Source organism: Perognathus longimembris, chromosome 13 (assembly GCF_023159225.1).
Source record: "Perognathus longimembris pacificus isolate PPM17 chromosome 13, ASM2315922v1, whole genome shotgun sequence".
NCBI classification, from domain to species: Eukaryota; Metazoa; Chordata; class Mammalia; order Rodentia; family Heteromyidae; genus Perognathus; species Perognathus longimembris.
Window position 1 is genome coordinate 37,376,426 of NC_063173.1, and position 20,552 is coordinate 37,396,977.

The following is a 20,552-nucleotide window of genomic DNA, read 5'->3' on the forward strand; positions in this document are numbered from 1 at the left end:
CCTAGCATGGCTGCCTAGAGGCCAGCAGCTGGCGGAGATACCACTGCTTCTGACACACTGCTGGAGCAATGTGATAGCAAGCCTCTTTCTGTTTTGCCAGGGCACAGCTCTCTTGGCCCATGGGCCCCATTTCACCTCCAAGACCCACTTGTTCTTTCCCCACTTGGTGTCTGTGGCAGTTGATCAGAGAGCCTAAGCTCTCATGCCATCTGGATGCCAGACAGGCTAAGGGTCTCTAACCTGTTCAGATACACTTCTCTCTCAAGGGCAACCACCACCACCGACCTAGCCTCTGCCAACAAGGCAGCTTCAGGAGGAGCTCAGGGCTCAGCTGTCCTGCTTTATTTATCCCATGGACACCTGTAGGCAGAGGGACAGAAACAGGCCTCTTGGGAGTGGGTAGTTCCGTTCAAGGGGAGCTGAGTACAATCACACAGCACTGCCCCCTCCACTCCCCAAAGTCTAAGGCAGAATACCCCCTGAAAAGTTTCTAGCTGGGTGCTGGTGATTCACATCTGTCATCATAGCTACTTGGGAAGTTAAGAACAGGAGGATCACAGTCTGAGATCAGTCCAGGCAGAAAAGTTTATGAGATCCCTTCTCAACCTACCGCGGGCACCACGGGTGCATCTGTCATCCAAGTCATGTGGGAGACTGAGATGAGGAGGACCACGGTTTTCAGGCCAGCCCATACCTAACGTCTGCTAGGCAGAGGGAAGCTGAATGTGATGGCACATGCCTGTAATCCCAGCAATTATGGCTAGGCCAAAGTACGCAGACCACCATTCAGGCACATGTTCAAGTGGAAAGTGAGAATTTATCCTAAAAATAACCCATGAAAAACAGGGTTCCAGGCATGGCTCAGTGGTAGAGCACTAGCCTAGCAAGCACAAGGCCCTTAGTTCAAACCCTAGTTCTATTTAAAAGAAAAGAAAACAAACAGTCCTTTGTGGCACTCTTATCGCCAATGAAGTACTTAAAAAAGTTGGAAGTGGAATGGTGGCTCAAGTGGTAAAGCACTCACCTTAAGCAAAAGAAGCTCAGAGACAGCGCCCAGGCCCAGAGTTCAAACCCCCCAACCAACAACAAGAAAGAAAGGAAGGAGGGAGGGAAGGAGGAAGGGAGGGAAGGAGGGAGGGAGGGAGGGAGGAAGGAAGGAAGGAAGGAAGGAAGGAAGGAAGGAAGGAAGGAAGGAAGGAAGGAAGGCAGGCAGGCAGGAAGGAAGGAAGGAAGGAAGGAAGAAAGAAAGGAAGATGTCTTTAGAAATTTCTGGGAAGCAGGGGGCAATGTGGCTCTTGAAACCGACAAAGACGTATTTGTATATAGGGAAATCTCTGATGGGTAACTAGTGGGTTGGTTGATGGGGATATGGCCTTGGTGGTGGATGGTGTGTGCTCCAATTCATTATGAGAAAGAGGAAGAGACAAGGCAGGCACCTGGATGAACCTGACCCTGCCTTGTGCACCCACATACTACCCCAGCCTCAGTGAGGCCTGGCATGAGCTTCTGGACCACCCACCACATTGGTGATCGGCAGAGGGCTAAGAACAAGGCCATCTGCATCCTTATAGCCACCTGCAAGGGACATGTATCAGTAGCCTGCATTTTCTAAATGTAGAAACTGAGGCTTTGGACACATGACCAAGGTTACATAGCAATTCAATAGCCAATAGGTCTGTCCCTTAAAAGAAAACAAGACAAGCATGTTGGAGTCTTTCATGATAACCAAACTGCCATACAGCAAATCCTGTGAGTTCTTGGGTTGGCAGAGACTCAAGAGGCCTGATAGAGTCTTCACCCCTCTGCCCAAACTTCCACTTTTGTACTCAAAGTCATAGTAAGTCCTGAACATGGCCTAGAGCTGCGAGCAGGACCTGCAAGTGGTATACCTCAGGTTTAAGAAAGTTTAGGGGTCACCTTCCAAATCTCCAGCAGTGAACTGGGGAAACGGCAAGTCACAGACAGCTGTGAGAGGTGACTGGTCTTGTGGGAGGAGATAAATCTGACAAGTTGCCTGGCAGGCAAGTAAGAGCAGGCCAGAAACCAGCCTAGCCCGGATCCAGATAGACCAGAGCTTTCATCCTGCCTCAACCTTTGGGTCTGAAACGTCTCCAGCTCAGCCTTAAGAAAACAAGATGGACTCCCTTGAGAGCTGGGATTTCCCCTGCACAGTGGTCCTTTGTACACAAAGGGGATTGTTGCTGCTGCCTTGTTAAAAAAAAAAACCAAAAAAAAAAAAAAAAAAAACCAACAAAACCCAAACACTCCACAAACGAATGAAGCCCCTGGGGCCCGGCAGTTCCTAGTCTTCTTTTCTATGTGGACTGGTGGGTCCAACAATGGGACAGGAAGTCCTATGCAACAGGCGGCCCTGGGCACACTTGACAGCGGCTGGGCCAGGATCCTGTCCCGACTCCACGTTCTGTCATCTGGCATTGCCACTTCCTTTGTCTGCCCCCAATCGTTGGCTTGTTAATTCTTAGATGCTGGCAGATGCTCCTACTCAGACAGGTTACCCTGAGCAAAGAAACTCAAGGCCCTAAGAAGTATGAGAATGGATGCACAAAGTCACAGTGGGTGGAGGAGGAGCTGATGGGTAACTTGGCTCTGCACTGTACCCTCCATCTCCCAGGAAGGGAGGGGATTTACCACTGTAGACGCTGGCAAGTCACTGAACCTCCATCATCAGTCTTCCCAGCCTGAGCCCAGCTCTGTCTCTTCCAGCTGGGACCTAGGACTTTCTCAGGGCCTCAGGCTGCTTGTCTGTAAGTGGTGGTTTGTCTCAGTGCCTGGAGCCCCTGCAGAATGAAGCAGACCATGCCACTTCCAGGTGGGCAGTGAGCTAGTCACACAAAGCATATGGCCAGACTAGCAAGCCAGGGGCCAGGGCACCAGGCACCACTGACTGACTAGACACAGGGCCTGACACTCTGGTTCATCTTTGATCCAAGAGGTAGAGAAAAATCCAGGCTATAGAGTTTGAGGGATCCTTTGGGTGTTAGGCTGTGATAAATCTAAGGATTATAGATGTCTCTGTCCTAACCAATTCTTAGGGAAGTCCTTTGGGGTATCTGGTTGTCCTCAGCCTGTCACTCACCTGGTTCCTGGGCTGAGTCAGGATGAATTAGACATGGACTGAGGAAGGAGGTGTTCACGCAAAGCAGAGGGATAGAGAAGACAGGCATTCTGAGTTGACATGACTTTTAAATTCACCCATGTATTTGGATATATTTGTGTATTAAGCATGGCTTGGTCCTTTTAGTTCTTCTCGGGGTTTATGATAATAGTTCATTACACTGATATTAGCAGCTATCCTGTGTGAGGGAAGCATATTCTATGACAAGTCTTCTTCACGCATGACCTTATTTGATCTCCCCCAAATCCTTTGGAAGTAGGTCAAGTCCCTCAGGTTCAGGGAATAGAAGTTTGGGAGATTCACTAACTCCAAAGAGCCCAATCATTTGTCTCTACTGTGTACTTAATTAAGCAAAATCCTGATCTGCCTGCATGTGGCAGGGGCCACTGTAGATTATTAGGACACCTTATCAATAAGGAAGTTCATTTGCTTCGTAGAGGACAAGTAAACATTTCAGTGCCGCGGTGTCCCATAGAGTGAGGTGGCGGGGAGGGCTGGGGCAGGAGGGACAACCCTCATGGGCACTGCAGAATAAACAGATCACTCCGGAGGTTACTAGAAGTGCCGATCTGGGGGAGCAGGGAGAAGCGAGTACTTAATTCATCCACCAGTATTATTTCATTTACTTCCATTTTGGGTAAACAGATGGAAATTTAATGCACAAAGAGAGAGAGGAAGAGAGAAAAGAGCTTAACATTGCAAATCTTCTTGAAGTGGTATTTAGGAGAATCACAAGTCAGTAGCATGAAGCCACCACTGCCATCATCTCTATTATTCGATAAGAAAACACTTTCGCAAAGCTGAGCAAAAGATTAATGAGCCTGTTTCTATAGAGTGAACGCTTAGCCTCTGGTTTATGAAAAGTGCTCAGCTGAGGGGCGCAGTCCCCCTTCACATCTGGATCAAACAAAAAGGCACCTTCCCTTACTATGGGGCTAGCTTGTGTTGAAGGTCGTCTCCCTAGAACTACAAGGGGGAAATGAGGGAGTCTTGGAAAGGTGGCATGACTTGCTCAGATCACAGAACCCAGAGAGGAGGGGCTGGCCTGGACCTTCAGACCATATCATCTCCAAGGATATGCCATTCCATTGGGAAACCACTGGCCTTCAGCTTGATCTTGAAGCCTTTGCTTTAGGACCATCAATGATAACTTGAAAGTTTTTTGTTTTTGCTCTTTGGTGCTGGGACTAGAGCTTGAACTCAGAGCCCTTAGCTTTTTTGCTTAAAGCTGGTGCTCTACCATAGATCTACTTCCAGCTTTTTTTTTTTTTTTGGCCAGTCCTGGGCCTTGGACTCAGGGCCTGAGCACTGTCCCTGGCTTCTTCCCGCTCAAGGCTAGCACTCTGCCACTTGAGCCACAGCGCTGCTTCTGGCCGTTTTCTGTATAGGTGGTGCTGGGGAATCGAACCTAGGGCCTCGTGTATCCGAGGCAGGCACTTTTGCCACTAGGCTATATCCCCAGCCCCTACTTCAGCTTTTTTGCTGGTTAATTGGAGATAAGAGTCTCACATACTTTCCTGTCTGGGCTGGTTTTGAATCTTGATCCTTAGATCTCAGCCTATTGAGTAGCTAGGATTACAGGTATGAGCCACTGGCGCTTGACTAAAATAGTCTCCATTGATGAACAGGAGCACTAGGAGAAATATGAGCTAGTGAGTAAAACACTTAGGATGGACTCTGTCTTGATGTGTGTTCTAACATGAGCTGTGGTTAGCTATGCAGAAGAGCATGTAGTAATGGTGTCACTATGGCATTGCTTATATTAGCAACAATACTAATTGTGGTTGGAGAAGTTGCAGTAGTTCTGTTACTGACCCAGATGTTACTTGGGATGCTGCCATATTTTAGGGAATGCCATGCTCACCTATATTTATATGTTTGCTTGATATTTGATAGACCTGATAAAGCAGACTGGTAAGGAAAGGCAGACCTCCAATATAAATCTGGACTTAAACAAGAGCCAAATTTTAAAATGTGAGAAAGGATTGGATATTTAATGTTTGCAAAGAATAACCTTTCTTAATTTTAGGGTTGGCAACTGTGCTATAGTTATTATTATTGTTGTTATTATTGTTTTGTGCTGATCCTGGGGCTTAAATTCAGGGCCTGGGCACTGTCCCTGAGCTTTTCTTTTGTTCTGTGATAGTGCTCTACCACTTGAGCCACAGTTCCTCTTATGGCTTTTTTTGGGTGGTGAATTGGAGAGAAGAGTCTCACAAACTTTCCTGCCTGGGCTGGCTTCGAACCACAATCCTCATAGCTCAGCTTCCTGAGTAGCTAGGATTACAGACATGAGCCACCAGTGCCCAGATGTGCTGCAGTTATTTGTATAGAAAATGAGCGAGATACTGCTAGGGGGAGTGAGAGCTATACTCAGTCATTTTCCTCCTGGATATTTGATAATAGTTACACAGTTGTTAATCAGTTTATAATAATATTAGGGTTAAAAATTTTAACCCCCATCTAAAAAATACATGCTAAAAAACGATTCATTTCAAAGCAATCCGAGGAGTTGAAATTGATTAACTAAGATTATATATGAGTTGAAAAGGGTTAAAGGGGGTCTACTACATTATTTTCTCTAATATGTACTTGAAATTTCCCATAATAAAACATTGAGAAAATAAAATAAGAGCATCCCTACTTCAAGGATGAGAATTTCAAACATGTCAACATGTATTTGAGATACTTAAAATAACGAGGAAGGTGGCAGCCACTGTTGGCTGAGCACTTTTTTTTTTTCTTAGCATGACAGGTATTATTAAGTGTCTTACTGTGCCTGCTTCATGTGCTAGAACTGCCAGTTTTCCATTTACCACTGAACCAATAACCAAACCGAGGCCTAGAGAGACAAGCTGGGCAGAGAAGTCTCCCCTGTGTGGGCTTTAGGAGGAGTGGTGTAACCTGACAGGGCTCACATCTTTGTTGGCTGGCTCCAACTCTTCCATATTCTGTTCACATACTTGCTGGAATCTTCTCAACCTGCAGGGTGGCCAAGAGTTGGGCCACACATGCATTTCTTCTGCCAAGATCTCACCTGGGCCATTCATTATCTTGTCTCCTAAGCAGTCCCCAGTAGCCCACAAAGAGCTTTATGAGAATTGGGAACCAAGGGGAGAGTTAGATCAGCTTGGTGTCGTCTCTGAAGTTGTCTGGTGGGGCAGGATCACTTGCCACATGTTATAATCTATATATCTGGTGGGGGGGATGGGCTTAGGAGGAGCAGCTCTCCTTAGAGCATGCATGCAAGCAGGGAGTGGCTTTGGGGCCCTCTGCTGCTATTTTTTTCAGAAGGGCTTAGGCCCCAGGAACTGGGAAGATGGCCAAAGAAAAAAGAAGCCAACTACAAACTGCTGGACCGCCGGGCAGCCACCAGCTCAGGTTGCTCCTTACCTTGGCAGCCAGGCCCGGCTCTGCAGCTTCATTATGCCCACATTCCCCTGCCCTCCTACATGGCTCTTTTTGGCTTCCTGTCCCTCCTTGGTGGGCACCTGTTTCTCCTCTTGTCACATGGCCCTACTTGTGTCCCTAGCTCTGCCTAACACAACTAATCATGCTAACAAGCATATAATTAATACGGACACAGCACTTACTGTGTCCTACCAACAGCTCCAAAAGTGTGCTAACTCACTAACCTCATGCCAGTTGTCCACAAAGATGGCCTTAACAAAGTGACTGAGGTTCTAAAATGCAGCAAAGCCAAGCTCAAAGACATGCCTGTGAATGGAGATTCTCTCCCTCAGGAGAGTTAAAAGCACATGTTGCTGGATCCACCTGAGGTTGAGGGTCCTGGACACTGATAGGTTTCAAGCTTCCCCAGCAGGGGAGGGGAGGGCCTGTGTAGGGCTGGGGAAGGAAGCCAAGGGCTGGGGCTAGGGCCCAAGGCTTAAGCAAATGGACTGTTGATGGGCCACCACCATTACCATGTTTTGGCTAGTCATTCCTCCTGGGTCCCAGGCTCAGATGCAGGGGATAGGTTCACCTCTTCTCTCCCTGTCCCTTTGTACCTCTAGTGCTATCTCTCTCCATTCCCATTTCTTGATGACATCTTCCAGGAATGTGTTGGTGAGCTGGCAGGCCTCCTGTCATGTCTACACAGCCCTTTTTGTTGTTGTTTTGTTTTTTGCCAGTCGTGGGGCTTGGACTCAGGGCCTGAGCACTGTCCCTGGCTTCTATTTGTTCAAGGCTGGCACTCTGCCACTTGAGCCACAGCACCACTTCTGGCTTTTTCTGTGTATGTGGTGCTGAGGAATCTAACCCAGGGCTTCATGCATGCTAGCAAACACTCTACCGCTAAGCCACATTCCCTGCCCTACACAGCCCTTTTTATTCCTCAGGAAGATGGTGACCAAAGAGGTGCCCCACGCCCAGGCCGATACTCCAGCTGGCCCAGTGAGGACCGTCCGATGCCCCTGGATCCCTAGCAGAAGGTCCTTTCCCTTTCTGGGCTTGAGCCTGGGTGAGGACACACCCTGCAGAGCAGCACGGTGACTAATCCTGGCTGGTGCTGTGCCTGTGACCCAGGCTGAGCTGCCAGTGAGCAAGGCATCCTGGGAAGTGAAGGGAGGCCCAGGTGCAAAGCTGTCCCAGGAAAGACTCCTAAGACAGGAGAGAGGAGAGGCAGATGGGCTGCAGGAGGTGGCCTTACAGGCTAGAGTCCACTTATGTGGTCTCATAGCTTTAGGGGTAGGTGTCAGAAGCCCAAAGAGAGAGAAGTTGTCTGGTACCATGAAAAGCAGGGGCCTGGAGATCAGAAACCTGGTTTGAATCCTTGCTAGCTACTCAGGAGCTGGTGTCCCACATACACCCATGGAAGACAGTGGCAATGACTACATATCCCTTGCTGATGTGTGGTGGGCAGAAAAGAAGCAGAAATAGGTAGAATTGCTCTTTAAGTTCAAGCCTGAAATCTCCACAATCAGGAGGCAGAGACAGGAGGATCATGAATTTGAGGACAATCTGCTCTACATAGTAAGGCCCTGTCTGAAAAAGAGAAAGAAAGAAAGAAAACAAACACCCTTTAAAAGGAAGAACCTAGCCGAGCACCATGGCTCATGCCTGTAATCCTAGCTACTCAGAAGGCTAAGATCTAGGGATCATGGTTCAAAGCTAGCCCAGGCAAGAAAGTCAGTGAGACTCTTATCTCCAATAAACTACTCAGAGATAGTGGAAAGTGGCGCTGTGGCTCAAGTGGTAGAATGCTAGCCTTGAGCAAAAGAAGCCCAGAGACAGTATCTAGGCCTCGAGTTCAAGCTCCAGGAACAAAAAAACCATGAAACCAGAATGGAACGGAATGGAATGAGGAAAGAAGTATAGCAGGAACACCACAATGCACTTCACATACAAGAGATAATGGCAGGCCATGCCCTTTATCAGCAGGGATGGGGCACAAACGACCTTCGCTGTGAGTCAGGATATGGTGTCCCCAAAGCAGAGATACAAAAGCACACTGGAACAGCACTGTGAGACATGCTTGGGCTGCGAACTGGGCTCCCTAACTGATGCACACAGTTGCACAGGGATGCTGCTTGATCACAAACAAAGCCAGGCAGCCATTGGTCCTCACAGAAGGCCTTTGGCCCAGACACCTGCATCACACCTGGAATCACGAGCCCTGTGCACTTTGGGTTGAGTGGAGTCGGTGTCTTATGTTCTAAGTTTGGATAGAGGAAGGTGCTTCAAGGAAACAAAGCAGGTGGGGAGTGGAGTCCAAGCTCACAAAAGCAAAGACTCTAGGGAGCTCTAGTCCTCTCCCCTCCGCTTATTTTTCTCTTTACCTTTTAGGCATTGAGGGCTGAACCTAGTACTTCTCCCATAGGTCTTGAGCCACACCCCGGCTCTTGTTTTTTACTTTAGCTGGCCACAGAGTGCAATCCTCCTTCCTATGGCCACTCTCATGGGATGACAGAAACAAACCACCATGCCTGGCTTATTGATTGGGACATGGACCTCTCCTAACTTTGTGCCCAGGCTTGCCTCAAACTAGGATCTTCCTGATCTCTGCTCCCCAAGTAGCTGGGATTACAGGCCCATTCCACAGTACCTAGCTCTCCAGTTCCTTCTGTATCACAAGGGAAGGTTTTCCTTTATGCTCTGGTAAGAGCATAGGGGTGAGAAGCTAGAGGGGCATGGTGCCCAGCCCCACTCTCCATGGCCTGCCCCAGCACAGCAAGTCTGAAGAACTCCTAGCTTCGGCAGCTAGGTGCCAGGCCCTCAGACAGCAGTTGGGCTGCTTTCTCATTCAGGTATTTTTAGAGCATTCTAAAACGAGAAAATTTTAGTTCCACCTCCCCATGGTAGTTCCAATTTCCTACAAATTGAATAGTCATTTAAAATGATTCATGGAAAAATACCTTCGCTACCAGTAGACTTGTGCTGTAGATCATGTGGTTTCTGGATAATTAGGTATCTAAACACAAACACATGTGTATGTGGCTGTTCAGACTCACTTGCTACAATCACATGGAGATAAGGAAAGTCTGGCCTCAGAGAAACCAGATGCTGAGGGCAGCACATCAGCGCTGAGACCTCCCACCTCCCCACAGCCCAGAGGCCTAGCACCACATTGCAGCCTGGGGGTCAAGCAGCCCAGCCCAGGGCAGCAGGCCCTCTTCTCATAGGCACCTTTGCTTGAATGCTTGGGTCTGGGCCGGCACTGGGAAGGTTACAAAACAGAGAACTGGTCTCCTCTGCTCCACTCCACTCCTTCCTCTGAGTTGCCTGCCCTGCCCGTTTCTCCTTCCCCAGCCAACTCCTGAAACCGCACCACTTTCTCCATAAAGGAGAACCAGCTGGGACGCAGGCCCAAGCTTCAACTCCACCGCCCACTGCAGGCAGCCTTCCCAATGGCTGGGGTCCCATCTGCAAGTTTTCTTGTTCTAGATCAGGCCCATGTGGCCTTCTCAGCCTTGTGTTCGCCCTCCGACCTCCAGAGGTATGAAATAATGTGACGTGGTTATGACACTGGTGGTAATGACAGCGAAGGTAATGGTCACCATTGTGACCACATGTGTGCTAGGGAGGCCATCATGGCTTTGTTTCTCCCAGCAACAGACTGTGTTTGATAGTGGTTATGGGAAGCATTGCCTGTGTGACCCTGGCTAGTTACTGAGTCTCTCTGTGCCTCCAATTGCCCCTCTGTAAGAAGGGCTCTTTCCTGGAAGGGTGTGAATGGAATGAGTGGACAACTGTGAAGCGCTCAGCACAGGGCCTGGCACACGACTGGAGCTCCGTGATCCCTGGCTGCCTTCCTGTGATGCTTCTGCTTGCTTTGTATTGGCTGCCATATTTATAAGCGAGGGAACCCTACACCAAGGTCACAGGATGGTGACTGTCACAGCTGTATCTGTGTCCAGGTCCCCTAGCTGTAAGCAACAGGTATGGGAAGCACCTGTGTGCTCTGTGATCTCAGAGGCCCTGGAAAAGTGGTCTTGGCCGTGGAGCAGGCTGCTGCCATCCCCATAGAAAATGGGCAGCGAAGGCTCAACTCATCCCCCTCCTGATGGGACAAAAGCATGCCAGCGAGGCCATAGTAGGCTTTAGGTGAGACTCATGGCAGCATCTGTGGTCTTTGGGGGCAGATTTTGTGTTTCTGAGCAGAGCACCTGGGACACGCTCCTGCATCCTCATGTGCCTCAAGCTCCTCACTGGGTCACCCTTGGACAGGATGTGACATGTGTATCTGTCCATAGCAATCCTGTCCCCGGCTGGGGAAGGACTGGGACCTTGTAGAGAAGACACCAATGGGGGCCAGCAGGCAAGGATCCAGGGCCATTCAAGCTCTAACTTGGTTGGGCACAAACATGCCAGGGTCCTAAATAAGAAGGTGGGGCCAAAGTTGCCCAGATCCCTAACCATGACCACAGTGACAGCAGCAGCAGCATTCAAAGAGGTGATGGCTGCCACTGATGGCTGCCCAGTGACCACCCCGCCACCGTTCCCTGTGCTTTTACTTAGAACACTAGCTCAGTGGATTCTCAGGATCACTTCCAAGCCCCAGTGACTCCACACTACACCACTGGGAACGAACATCACCCTCTATACTAAGCAGGATTTCATCCCCCTTAGCCCACAGGCCACCTCCTGGGCTCTTCTTATCCTGTTGGTCACTCATGACTCAATCAATGCCCATTTATCAGCATGCACTACTAAGTGATTCGTGTAAGATCCCTACCGTTCATTGTTCAGGGTCATTCTTGGGGGGTCCAAGTTAGGGTTCTCCATGGACTCCATCTGTGGACAGCGCAGGAAGTAGTAGAGGGTGTGGAGAGCATCCGGGGACCAGGTGATGGGCTGCAGCGGCTGGCGGGCCTGGCGGGCAGGGCTGGTGCCTGGACACAGTGGGTGGCGCCCTTGCATGTGGTGCATGGCTCTGGAGACCAGGTCACCTGGCATGGGAGGAGGAGAAAAACCAAAGACAAGAGTCTGAGTCCAGGGAGTCTGAGTCCTGAGATCCTCCCAGGGCTGCTTGTGGCTAAGGAGAACTGGCTCCTTTTCTTGCTGTGTGTAATTACTATTTACCCCAGATTTAAAGGGGTGGAGGTGGAAACTGTCACCTCCATGCACAATAGCAATTTGGTTTCCCTTTCATTTCCAGTCTTGCCATAACTGCTGAATTAAACCCTTGGCAGGGCTGGTTTCCTCCACAACTTATGCTAATGTGGTTTCTTTTTCAACATCCCTACTCTCTCCACCACCCCAGGGGCCTTTCCCTAGTTCTTTGACCATGGGAATCAGGCAGGCTCTCTGGCAATTCTGCACTGTCCTGTGTTAAGTTCCAGGACTTCAGCAGATAGGGCCTCTAACCCCCATCACCCAAGTGATGGCTACCCCCATTTACTGAGCACTCACTATGTGCAACAGGATACAATTCCTAAGAAATATGGCCTAATTACATTATTAAGGAATTAAGAGTAATCTCTCCCACCCATTCTTTTTTATTTTTATTCTATGGTGCCAGTACTAGGGCTTGAACTCAAGGTCTTGCAACTCACACTTGGCTTTTTCACTCATAGTGAGGGCTCTATCACTTGAGCCACACCTCCGCTTCTGACTTTATGCTAGCTAATTGAAAATAAAGAGTCTCAGATTTGGCTATTGGGACTGGCTTCTAACCAAACCCTCAGATCTTAGCTTCCTGAGTAGCTAGGATTACAGGCAGGAGCCATGAGTACCTGGCTAAGAATTACCCACATTTTCAGATGCAGAAATGAAGGTTTAGCTGATGATGAAACCTTCCCCAAACCCTTCATTCTCCTGCAGGGAAGCTGTAGTGCACACAAGAGCTGTTGTAGAGGTAGTAGAGTTGGTGAATGGCTCCACTCTTGTTTACTCCAGAGCCCATGAACTTCACTGTGATCTGGGCTGCATCCTGCCCGATTGGAGTCTGTGGGGTCCTCAGTCCCCACATCCTGTGTTGTGTTTCTATTTCTTTTCAATATCCCACCAACCTGGGACAGGAAATGTCCCATCATTGTGTGAGGCCACAATGCTGAGACAGGATGGGCACCTGCAGGCACCTCCGCTCTGGGATAAGTGGCGCCTCTGCCTTCTTTCCAGGCCTGAGAACTTGGGGAGCCTCCCCTCTGGGTCAGCTTTTCCAGATCCCCTAGCCTGGTGGTGAACTCCATGGCCAAGAGACAAAGTTCCTGACACCAGTTCCTGCCCAGAGACTTATTTCATTACGTTTTTTTTTTTTGGGGGGGGGATAAGGGGGAGGTAGTAGGGGCAGCACTCTGACATCTACAGTTGGTAAAAGTTCCTCTGTGATTTTAATGTCCAGTCAACTTTGAAAATTGCCAGGAAATTGGATCAGAGCATGGATTCCGGACCATGCATGTGGGGCTTCAGATCAGGGTTCAGCTACTGCCAGCCTGTGTGCTATAATGTAATTGCTAGAGTCTCGGTTTCCTCATCTGTAAAATGGAAATGATAGCACCCACTCTACCAATTTTGAGGACTTAAAGAAATAATAAACACGGGACATATAACACCATGTTTGGCCCAGCACGAATACTTGTTATGGTTGACTGCAAGGCTGGTGTTATTGACACTCTCTAATTTCTCCTCTACCCTACACTCACGCTGAGCAGCAATTCCAGGGCTATTGCCTCTGATCACACACTGCCCACATTTCCCAGGGCAGGAGGAGTCTGGGTCCTGAAACACTACACATCCCAGCCTTGCCCTCAGGCTCCTGGGCAGAAGAAACTGGCAGCCAGGCAGCCCTGCCTCCCACAGCCGGTCTCACAGCGAAGCTGGGTGGCAGGAAGGCTGAAACCTGGCTCCTGTTGCTCCAGCTCTGAATGTCATAACATTTGGCGGGACCGCAGGACCACGGGGAGAAATCAAAGTGCCTGCGATAGCATCAAAGACACAGCTTGTTGAAATATCATTCGAAAGGCCTCAATAAGGTAGAAGTCATTATCATTAATTATTTTCATTGTTGTCTTATTGTTATTGGTGAAGAACCCGTTGGCAGTACATTTCCAGGCAGAATATAGATAGGCAAGACAGTCAAAGGAGAATGGGGCATCAGGAGCAGACAGGGGTTCTAGAAGAGTCAGGAAAACCATGGAGGTAGCTAGAGCGGGAGGCCCTGGCTTCCTTGAGTCCTAGTCTAGTCCTGTCCCTGGCAGCTTTTCTCCATGACCAAAAAGCTACACACCTGTGGACAATGTGGATCAAACTTGTCTGAAAGGTGACATTCTGCAACCCATTTATGACAAAAGAAAGGAACTTGCTTTGGTTATTTTCCTTGTAGGATTTTTTTCCTTCCTGGGACTTTCTCTTTTGTAAGCTTTGTGATATACATAAAAGAGGAAAAGTCTCATTTAACCTTTACCATCAACCTTGGAAAAGAGGCATTTCCATTTTCTATACAAGGAAACAAGTATACAGAAGTTCATCAAGCTGTCCTATCTGTTCTGCAAACTAGCATGTGCCCTTGACCTTGGGCTCTGCCTGCTATACAGCAAACTCAAACTCATTTCACCAATGTCATTTAAAGTGTGGTCTGTGAACAGGGGTAGATCTAGACCCTGTCACTGGTTCACAAGTTAATTTCAGAAATGGAGAGTGAATGAAAAATAAAAGACAGTTGAAGCAATCTTGAAGAGTAATTTTGTCTATGTACTGTAAGAAGCATTTTATGTTTTAGATAACATTGAGATTGTACCAGGCATGGTAGTGCATGTCAGTAATCCCAGATACCTGAGAGGCAGGTACAGAGGATTGATGGTCAAGGCAGGGCAGGTGAAAGAGCAGAAAATGTTTAAAAAATGAGCCAGGAAGGGCTGGGAATATGGCTTACTGGCAAGAGTGCTTACCTTGTATACATGAAGCCCTAGGTTCGATTCCTTAGCACCACATATATAGAAAATGGCCAGAAGGGGTGCTATGGCTCAAGTGGCAGAGTGCTAGCCTTGAGCAAAAAGAAGCCAGGGATAGTGCTCAGGCCCTGGATTCAAGGCCCAGAACTGGCAAAAAAAAAAAAAAAAGCCAGGAGTGGTGATAACTCACCTATGATTCCGACTACCTGGTAGTAGAGTTAGGAGGATGGCAGTTAAAGGCCAGGCTAAGTAAAAACATGAGACCCCATAGAAATGGAGGGACAAGAGGCGAACAAATGCAGCAGTGGGACCCACTGGACACTATGTTGAAAATGAACTATACAACTTGTAGGTGGAGACGGGAGGGAAAAACTGGGAGAGAGCGAGGGACATTGTCCAAAATACTTGACTTACATAACTGTAACCCCTCTGTACATCACCTTTATAATAACAATAAAAAACAGAGAACAAAATATTCACTTAAAAAAAACACAGAGAAGGGGTAATGTCCAAAAAGAAATGTACTCTTTACCTGACTTATGTAATTGTAACCCCTTTGTATATCACCTTTATAATAACAATAAAAAATTAAAACAAACAGACCATGAGATCCTATGTTGAAAAAAAACAAAACAACAAAAGGTGGTAGAGAGCTTGCCCAACAAATGTGAGGCCCCAAGTTCAAACTCCAAGCAAACAAAGTTGAGCTTGCATTGTACATGTCTTTTCCCTTTTTACTATATTTTACTACAATGTTCAGTCTGTGACAGAGTGGAGTCTTGGCACTGAAGCATGGCTAGTTAGCGAACCCTGCTGTGGAGGGGCCCAGCGCTTGGTTCAGCACAGGTGGGTGTCCAGAGGCTCTGGAACTTTCTTATAGTTGAGAATCAATTGATCCCATGCTCACTGAAACCTTGGTCTGATGCCCAGAAACACCCACTAGGCATGGAAAAAAAACAAGCCCTCACTCCTTGTTAACCATGAAAGACTTGATTAGAGGTGCTAGCAGGTTTCACTCCTGTCTGTCCAAGCCTCATTATGAGCCATCAAATAAAAACAGCAGGCGAGAGTCAGGAATGTAGCACTGTCTTCAAAATAAGGCCCCTCACATCTGGCTGCTTGGAAAAAGAAGTGTTTTCCTTTGTTTGTTTCTTATTCCTTCCCTTTAAGTTTTTCATGGATACAGAGGGATGGAGAAAAACAGGGATCTAAGCTCCCCACGAAACTGCTTAACCTACTGGGCAGGCTGGTCTTGGTGGGGCACAGAGAGCTAAGGCATGTAAAACCTAGGGTAAACTTTTAGGTCCAAGGCACCCAGTGCCAAGTATCACTAGCCTCATTAAGTTCTTTAGTCTCGGAGAAAAATTACAATATCTGCCTCCGCCTCTGTCTCCTCCCTCCTCCACAGTGGGTTAGCAAAACCTCTGGTTTCAGGGGAGAGGCGGGCAACATGGGGTGTGACATAGCTTGTTCTGTTGCCTGGAAAGAATCTAGGGAGACGCTTCTTCTCTGGATCCCGACCCCAGTGTGTGGCTGGGCCTGGATGAAACCAAGTCTGGGTGAGTTTCAGGTCACCTACCCTGGGTAGGATAGAAAACTCATTCCTTCTAATGCACACTGCATGCGTGCATGCGCATACCCATTTGTGTATACACAGTGAGCACTGTATGTAGTTCTATGCACTGTGACAGGGATTGTTGTATGCGCTGGAGACAAAGCAGTGAATAAAACTGATCAAGCTTCTGTCCCTCTAAAGCTGACATTCTAGTCAGAGGACAGAGAGGTAATCGATCTACTTACAAGTATCTTTCAAGTAGTAGTCAGCTTTGAGTAAAGCTATAATCATGCCGACACTGTGGAGAGGAGACAGAGGAATGAAGGGTTATAAATAGTGTTGGATATAGTGTCATTTGGACGGAGGCTTGAAAGAGTAAAGGGTTAATGTGCTTGGGTAGTGCTGAAAAAATATGCCAGACAGAGAGAATATCTGGTACAAAGACCCAGAAGTAGAAAGGCACTTGGGTAGGAAGAAGGCCTAATGGCTGGAAGACAGCTATTAAAGGGAAGAGTCTAAAAGTGGAGGAGGATAGAGCACAAGCTTAAAGACAGCACAGGCCCTGAGTTCAAGCACCAGTGCCAACAATAAAATAAAATTAAAGCAAAAATAAGTCAGGTGCTGGTGGCACAGGCCTGTAATCCTAGCTACTCAGGAGGCTGAGATCTGAGGATCACGGTTCACAGCCAGCCCAGGCAGGAAAGTCCCTGACTCTTATTGCCAATTAACTACCAGAAAACCAGAAGTGGCACTGTGGCTCAAAGTAGTAGAGCACTAGCCTTGAGCAAAAGAGCTTAGGGACAGCGCCCAGACCCGGAGTTCAAGCCCCATGACTGACTACCCCTTCTCCCCCCACAACCCTCCCCATAAAAAACAAAGTAAGAGAAGAGTGGTAGGTTATGAGGCCAGATCGCAACCACAGTGAGGAGGTGGCGTTTTGCTGCGTGCACTGGAGAGCCATCAGTGGAGACAAAGACTTGTGCAGATGACTGGTGTAGTCCAATGTATGTTTTAAATGTCCCGGGCATGGGCAGGGTTGCTAACATGGGGAAGTAAAAGAGGCAAACTCGAACTGGAGGTGGTTTTAGAATGATATGGACAGAATGATGGCAAACCCTTCCCCAGCAAGCCCCTCACACAAGGGACTGGCTGGGACTGCCATGGGAGCAAAAGCAAAGCCTTTGATCTCCACAGTCTTGATCTCCACAGGCCCAGAGAAGCTGAGGCTGGGCTGCTGGCCACATCCAGGAAGCCCACAACAGCAGAGCCATGGAGAGTCCTGCTCTTCTTGCTGGCCATGGTGAGCTGGGAGAATGAGTTCCTTTCATTCACTAAGCCTCTAGAGTCCATTCTGAAGAGTGAGTGGGATAAAGAGTAGGTGCTTCACAGTGCCTTGAGCACACTAAGTGCTCCATTGAAATTCAACAGCAAAATAAAATGGAGGTGCTCTCCAATGAATGGAGCCCCAAGGGCTCTCATTGTGCTCAGGACAGGGCTCCCAGAAAACATGGCCTGGCCCCAAGATAACCCACTACTAGCCAGGTGGCATTTGAAAAGGGATCAAGCTACACTGTGGAGCCCATTTCCCCCGTACAGGGCGCTGGGAGGTTGGTGACCCAGGCAGCCCTCCTCTCTGTCCATCTGCTGTCAACAGACTGGGAGCTGGAAGTCCCTATGACTTTGAACCAAGTACCTTCGTTTCCTGTCTTTTGAAGGGGGGGAAAGAATAGAAAGAGGAAGTTGCAACTGGAAGGAGCCAAGTGGCTTATCATTTACTGTTCAGATTCCACACAAGTACAAAGACTCACAGATGGGGAAAGCTGAACTTCCCTTGGTCTCCATGTGGGGTGCTGTGATCCTTGCTAAGAGTGCACCCCTCTTCCTCCTCCTTGGCACCATCTCCACAGAGCAAGAGGAAATCAGGAGCCAGAGTATAAAGTTTGATTTTGTAAGTACTTGGAGTGAAGAGAGGGCACCCTTGGTATGGGAATTCTAACAGTCCTAGAAGGCACCTAGGGGCTGGGGGCAGGAACCATCGACTATCCCCTCCACCTTCAGCCAGCAGCTGTGCTCTTTTCTTTGGGGACGGGGGCTGTTGGACCAGGGGCTTGAACTCAGGACCTGGGTTTTGTCCTTGAGCTTTTGTGCTCAAGGCTAGCACTCTACCACATTGAGCAATGGCTCCACTTGCAACAATTTTTTTGGTGGTTAATTGGAGATAAGCGTCTTATATACTTTCCTACCCAGGCTGGCTTTGAACCATGATCCCCAGATCTCATTCTTCTGAGTAGACAGTGAGCCAGCAGTGACTAACTTGCTGTGTTTGTTTATCACAATAAGGTTAAGGAGCAGCTGTTGGAAAATTTGACCCTTTGGGCTAGCAAGTAATGTGAAGTGGGTCCATTGGAACATATCCAGGCCTATGGTAGTAGGGGCCGCATGCTGCTCACTGCACTGCAGTTTTATGACACAGTACAGGGCTGCTTGCTGAGTTTTCCAAAGAAACCAGAAATTAGATTAATGTGTAACTATGTCCGTGTGGTGACCATGCCTTACAGTCTGTGCGCCACCAATCTGCCACAGTTGGCCTGGAAGGATCCAGTTTTCTTACGAGGCCTGAGATGTAGAGGAGACAGCCAGAATTCAGGCAGTGAGTTCTGCCCTACCTTCTCCCTGAGACACCTGCTCTAGCACCTGATAGGGCGTGGAGGTGACACTTACTCAGCTCAGAGATGCTGCCCACACACGTGGCCAGGAGAGACTGCTCCAGGGTCCGAAGCTCCAGCTGAGCATAGGCATCTGCGCGCTCATCATGGCCCAGGGACCCACCATTGTAGGGACTGAAGTAGGCAGGCAGAGAGAGGACACCTGTGGAAAGCAAGATGGAGAGGTCACCCTCACTGTGGGGACAGTGATGAGAGGCAGGGTTTGGCCCCTCTCTTCTGCTACAGCAGGGCCACCCAGCAGATCACCTTGAGATTTGAGGACACTGGACTTCTTATTCTTGGTCAGAGGGAGAAGAAGCCCCCCTGGGGTGGGGGCTATACCTGCGGAGACCATCCTCCCTTGGAGCTGCTGAAGGGACTGGCCTACTTAGGCTTGCGGGCAACCTGCTGATTATAGCATGTCTGACTGAGACAACACTGTGACAGGTAGAGCTGGCTCCATTTCCATAGTACTCAGGAGTGGTTAGGTCAGAGGTCAGTGACTATCCTGTCCACCCAAAGGCCAGTTCTACCCACAGAGTCCTCGCATCTTCCTATGTTCTTGCTTTCTTCTTCAAGTCCAGAAGGGGCTGGGGGGAGTGAGGGAGAGGGCCACCGCTGGGAAAGGGACACTGTCCTCACCACTCCAAGATGTGGCCCAGCCCCTGGCCAAGTCCAATTAGTGTTTCTCATTAGCACTTCAACAGCTGAGAGCAGAGCTGTCAGAATCCATCCCAGGGGAAGACAGGCTGTAACTCTCTCCCTGTCACTGTGTGGCTTCTTAGCAAGACCAGAAAGGCAAACTCAGGCTGCTGTCAGACAACACATGGCATTGTAAGAGCATGTGGCCCCAGAGACTCCCACTGTGGCCAGGGCCCTGAGCAGGGGTTCCCAAGTTTGGTAACTGCTGATTGATGTTTCTTTGTCTTCTACCCAACTTTTTTTTTTTTTTTTTTGCCAGTCCTGGGGCTTGGACTCAGGGCCTGAGCGCTGTCCCTGGCTTCTTCTTGCTCAAGGCTAGCACTCTGCCACTTGAGCCACAGCGCCACTTCTGGCCATTTTCTGTATATGTGGTGCTGGGGAATTGAACCCAGGGCCTCATGTATATGAGGCAAGCACTCTTGCCACTAGGCCATATCCCCAGCCCTCTACCCAACTTAAAAAAAAAAAATTATCAAGAAAAGTACAGAAATGGAGTTGGTTACTTTGGGGGAATTATCTAAAATTTCTTGAGAGAACTGGGGAGCCTCTGGAGTATAGCTAAGCCTGGGTTCTAATCCCCACAGTGCCCAGGTGAGGTATGTGGCAAGGACAGAGGCTGTAACACGTGGTACCATAGAGTAGATAGGACAAAGCCCTAGGGTGGAGGCCTGGGGGTCAGAACAGTGGTGGCATGTGATCAGCAGCATGATTCTGGGCAGCTTCTCTGTGCAACTTGCTCTGTTATTCTATTATCTGTTAACCAGAGACAGCAAAAGCCCCCCAGCCCCCCGCTGAGTCACTAGGCTATTGCTTCAGCACCAGCACCAGCACGTGGCTGGGAATTGGTCCTCTATTAAGTGCGGCTGCTGTTATTTGTGTTCTGTGCTGGGAGCATGGGCTGTTATCGACACTGTCATTTATCTTTCAGCTATTCTAGGCTGGCACCAAGGCTCTGGTTTCAATGTTGAGAGGCTGACAGGGGGACAGTATGAATATCCTGCTTAGGTAGGTAGAGGAGATGAGATGCAAATTGAGGATAGTTCCAGAAAGTGAGCCTAGCCTGCAATGAACACAACACTAGGACCAGAGTGTCAGACACCTCTTGCTGAGCTCAGAGTTTCTCT

The 20,552-nt window shown here is 48.7% G+C and overlaps 1 protein-coding gene across 1 annotated transcript in view; it reads right to left on the reverse strand.

The window, feature by feature from the left end:
* Abtb2 (ankyrin repeat and BTB domain containing 2) overlaps positions 1–20,552 on the reverse strand; it is a 166,073-nt gene that overhangs the window by 28,494 nt on the left and 117,027 nt on the right. Inside the window, exons 2-3 of the mRNA XM_048360228.1 lie at positions 18,743–18,889; positions 11,310–11,523 (exon numbers count right to left, since the gene is read on the reverse strand). Of these exons, the coding sequence (XP_048216185.1) occupies positions 11,310–11,523; positions 18,743–18,889 (361 nt within the window). The remainder of the gene's footprint in view (positions 1–11,309; positions 11,524–18,742; positions 18,890–20,552) is intronic.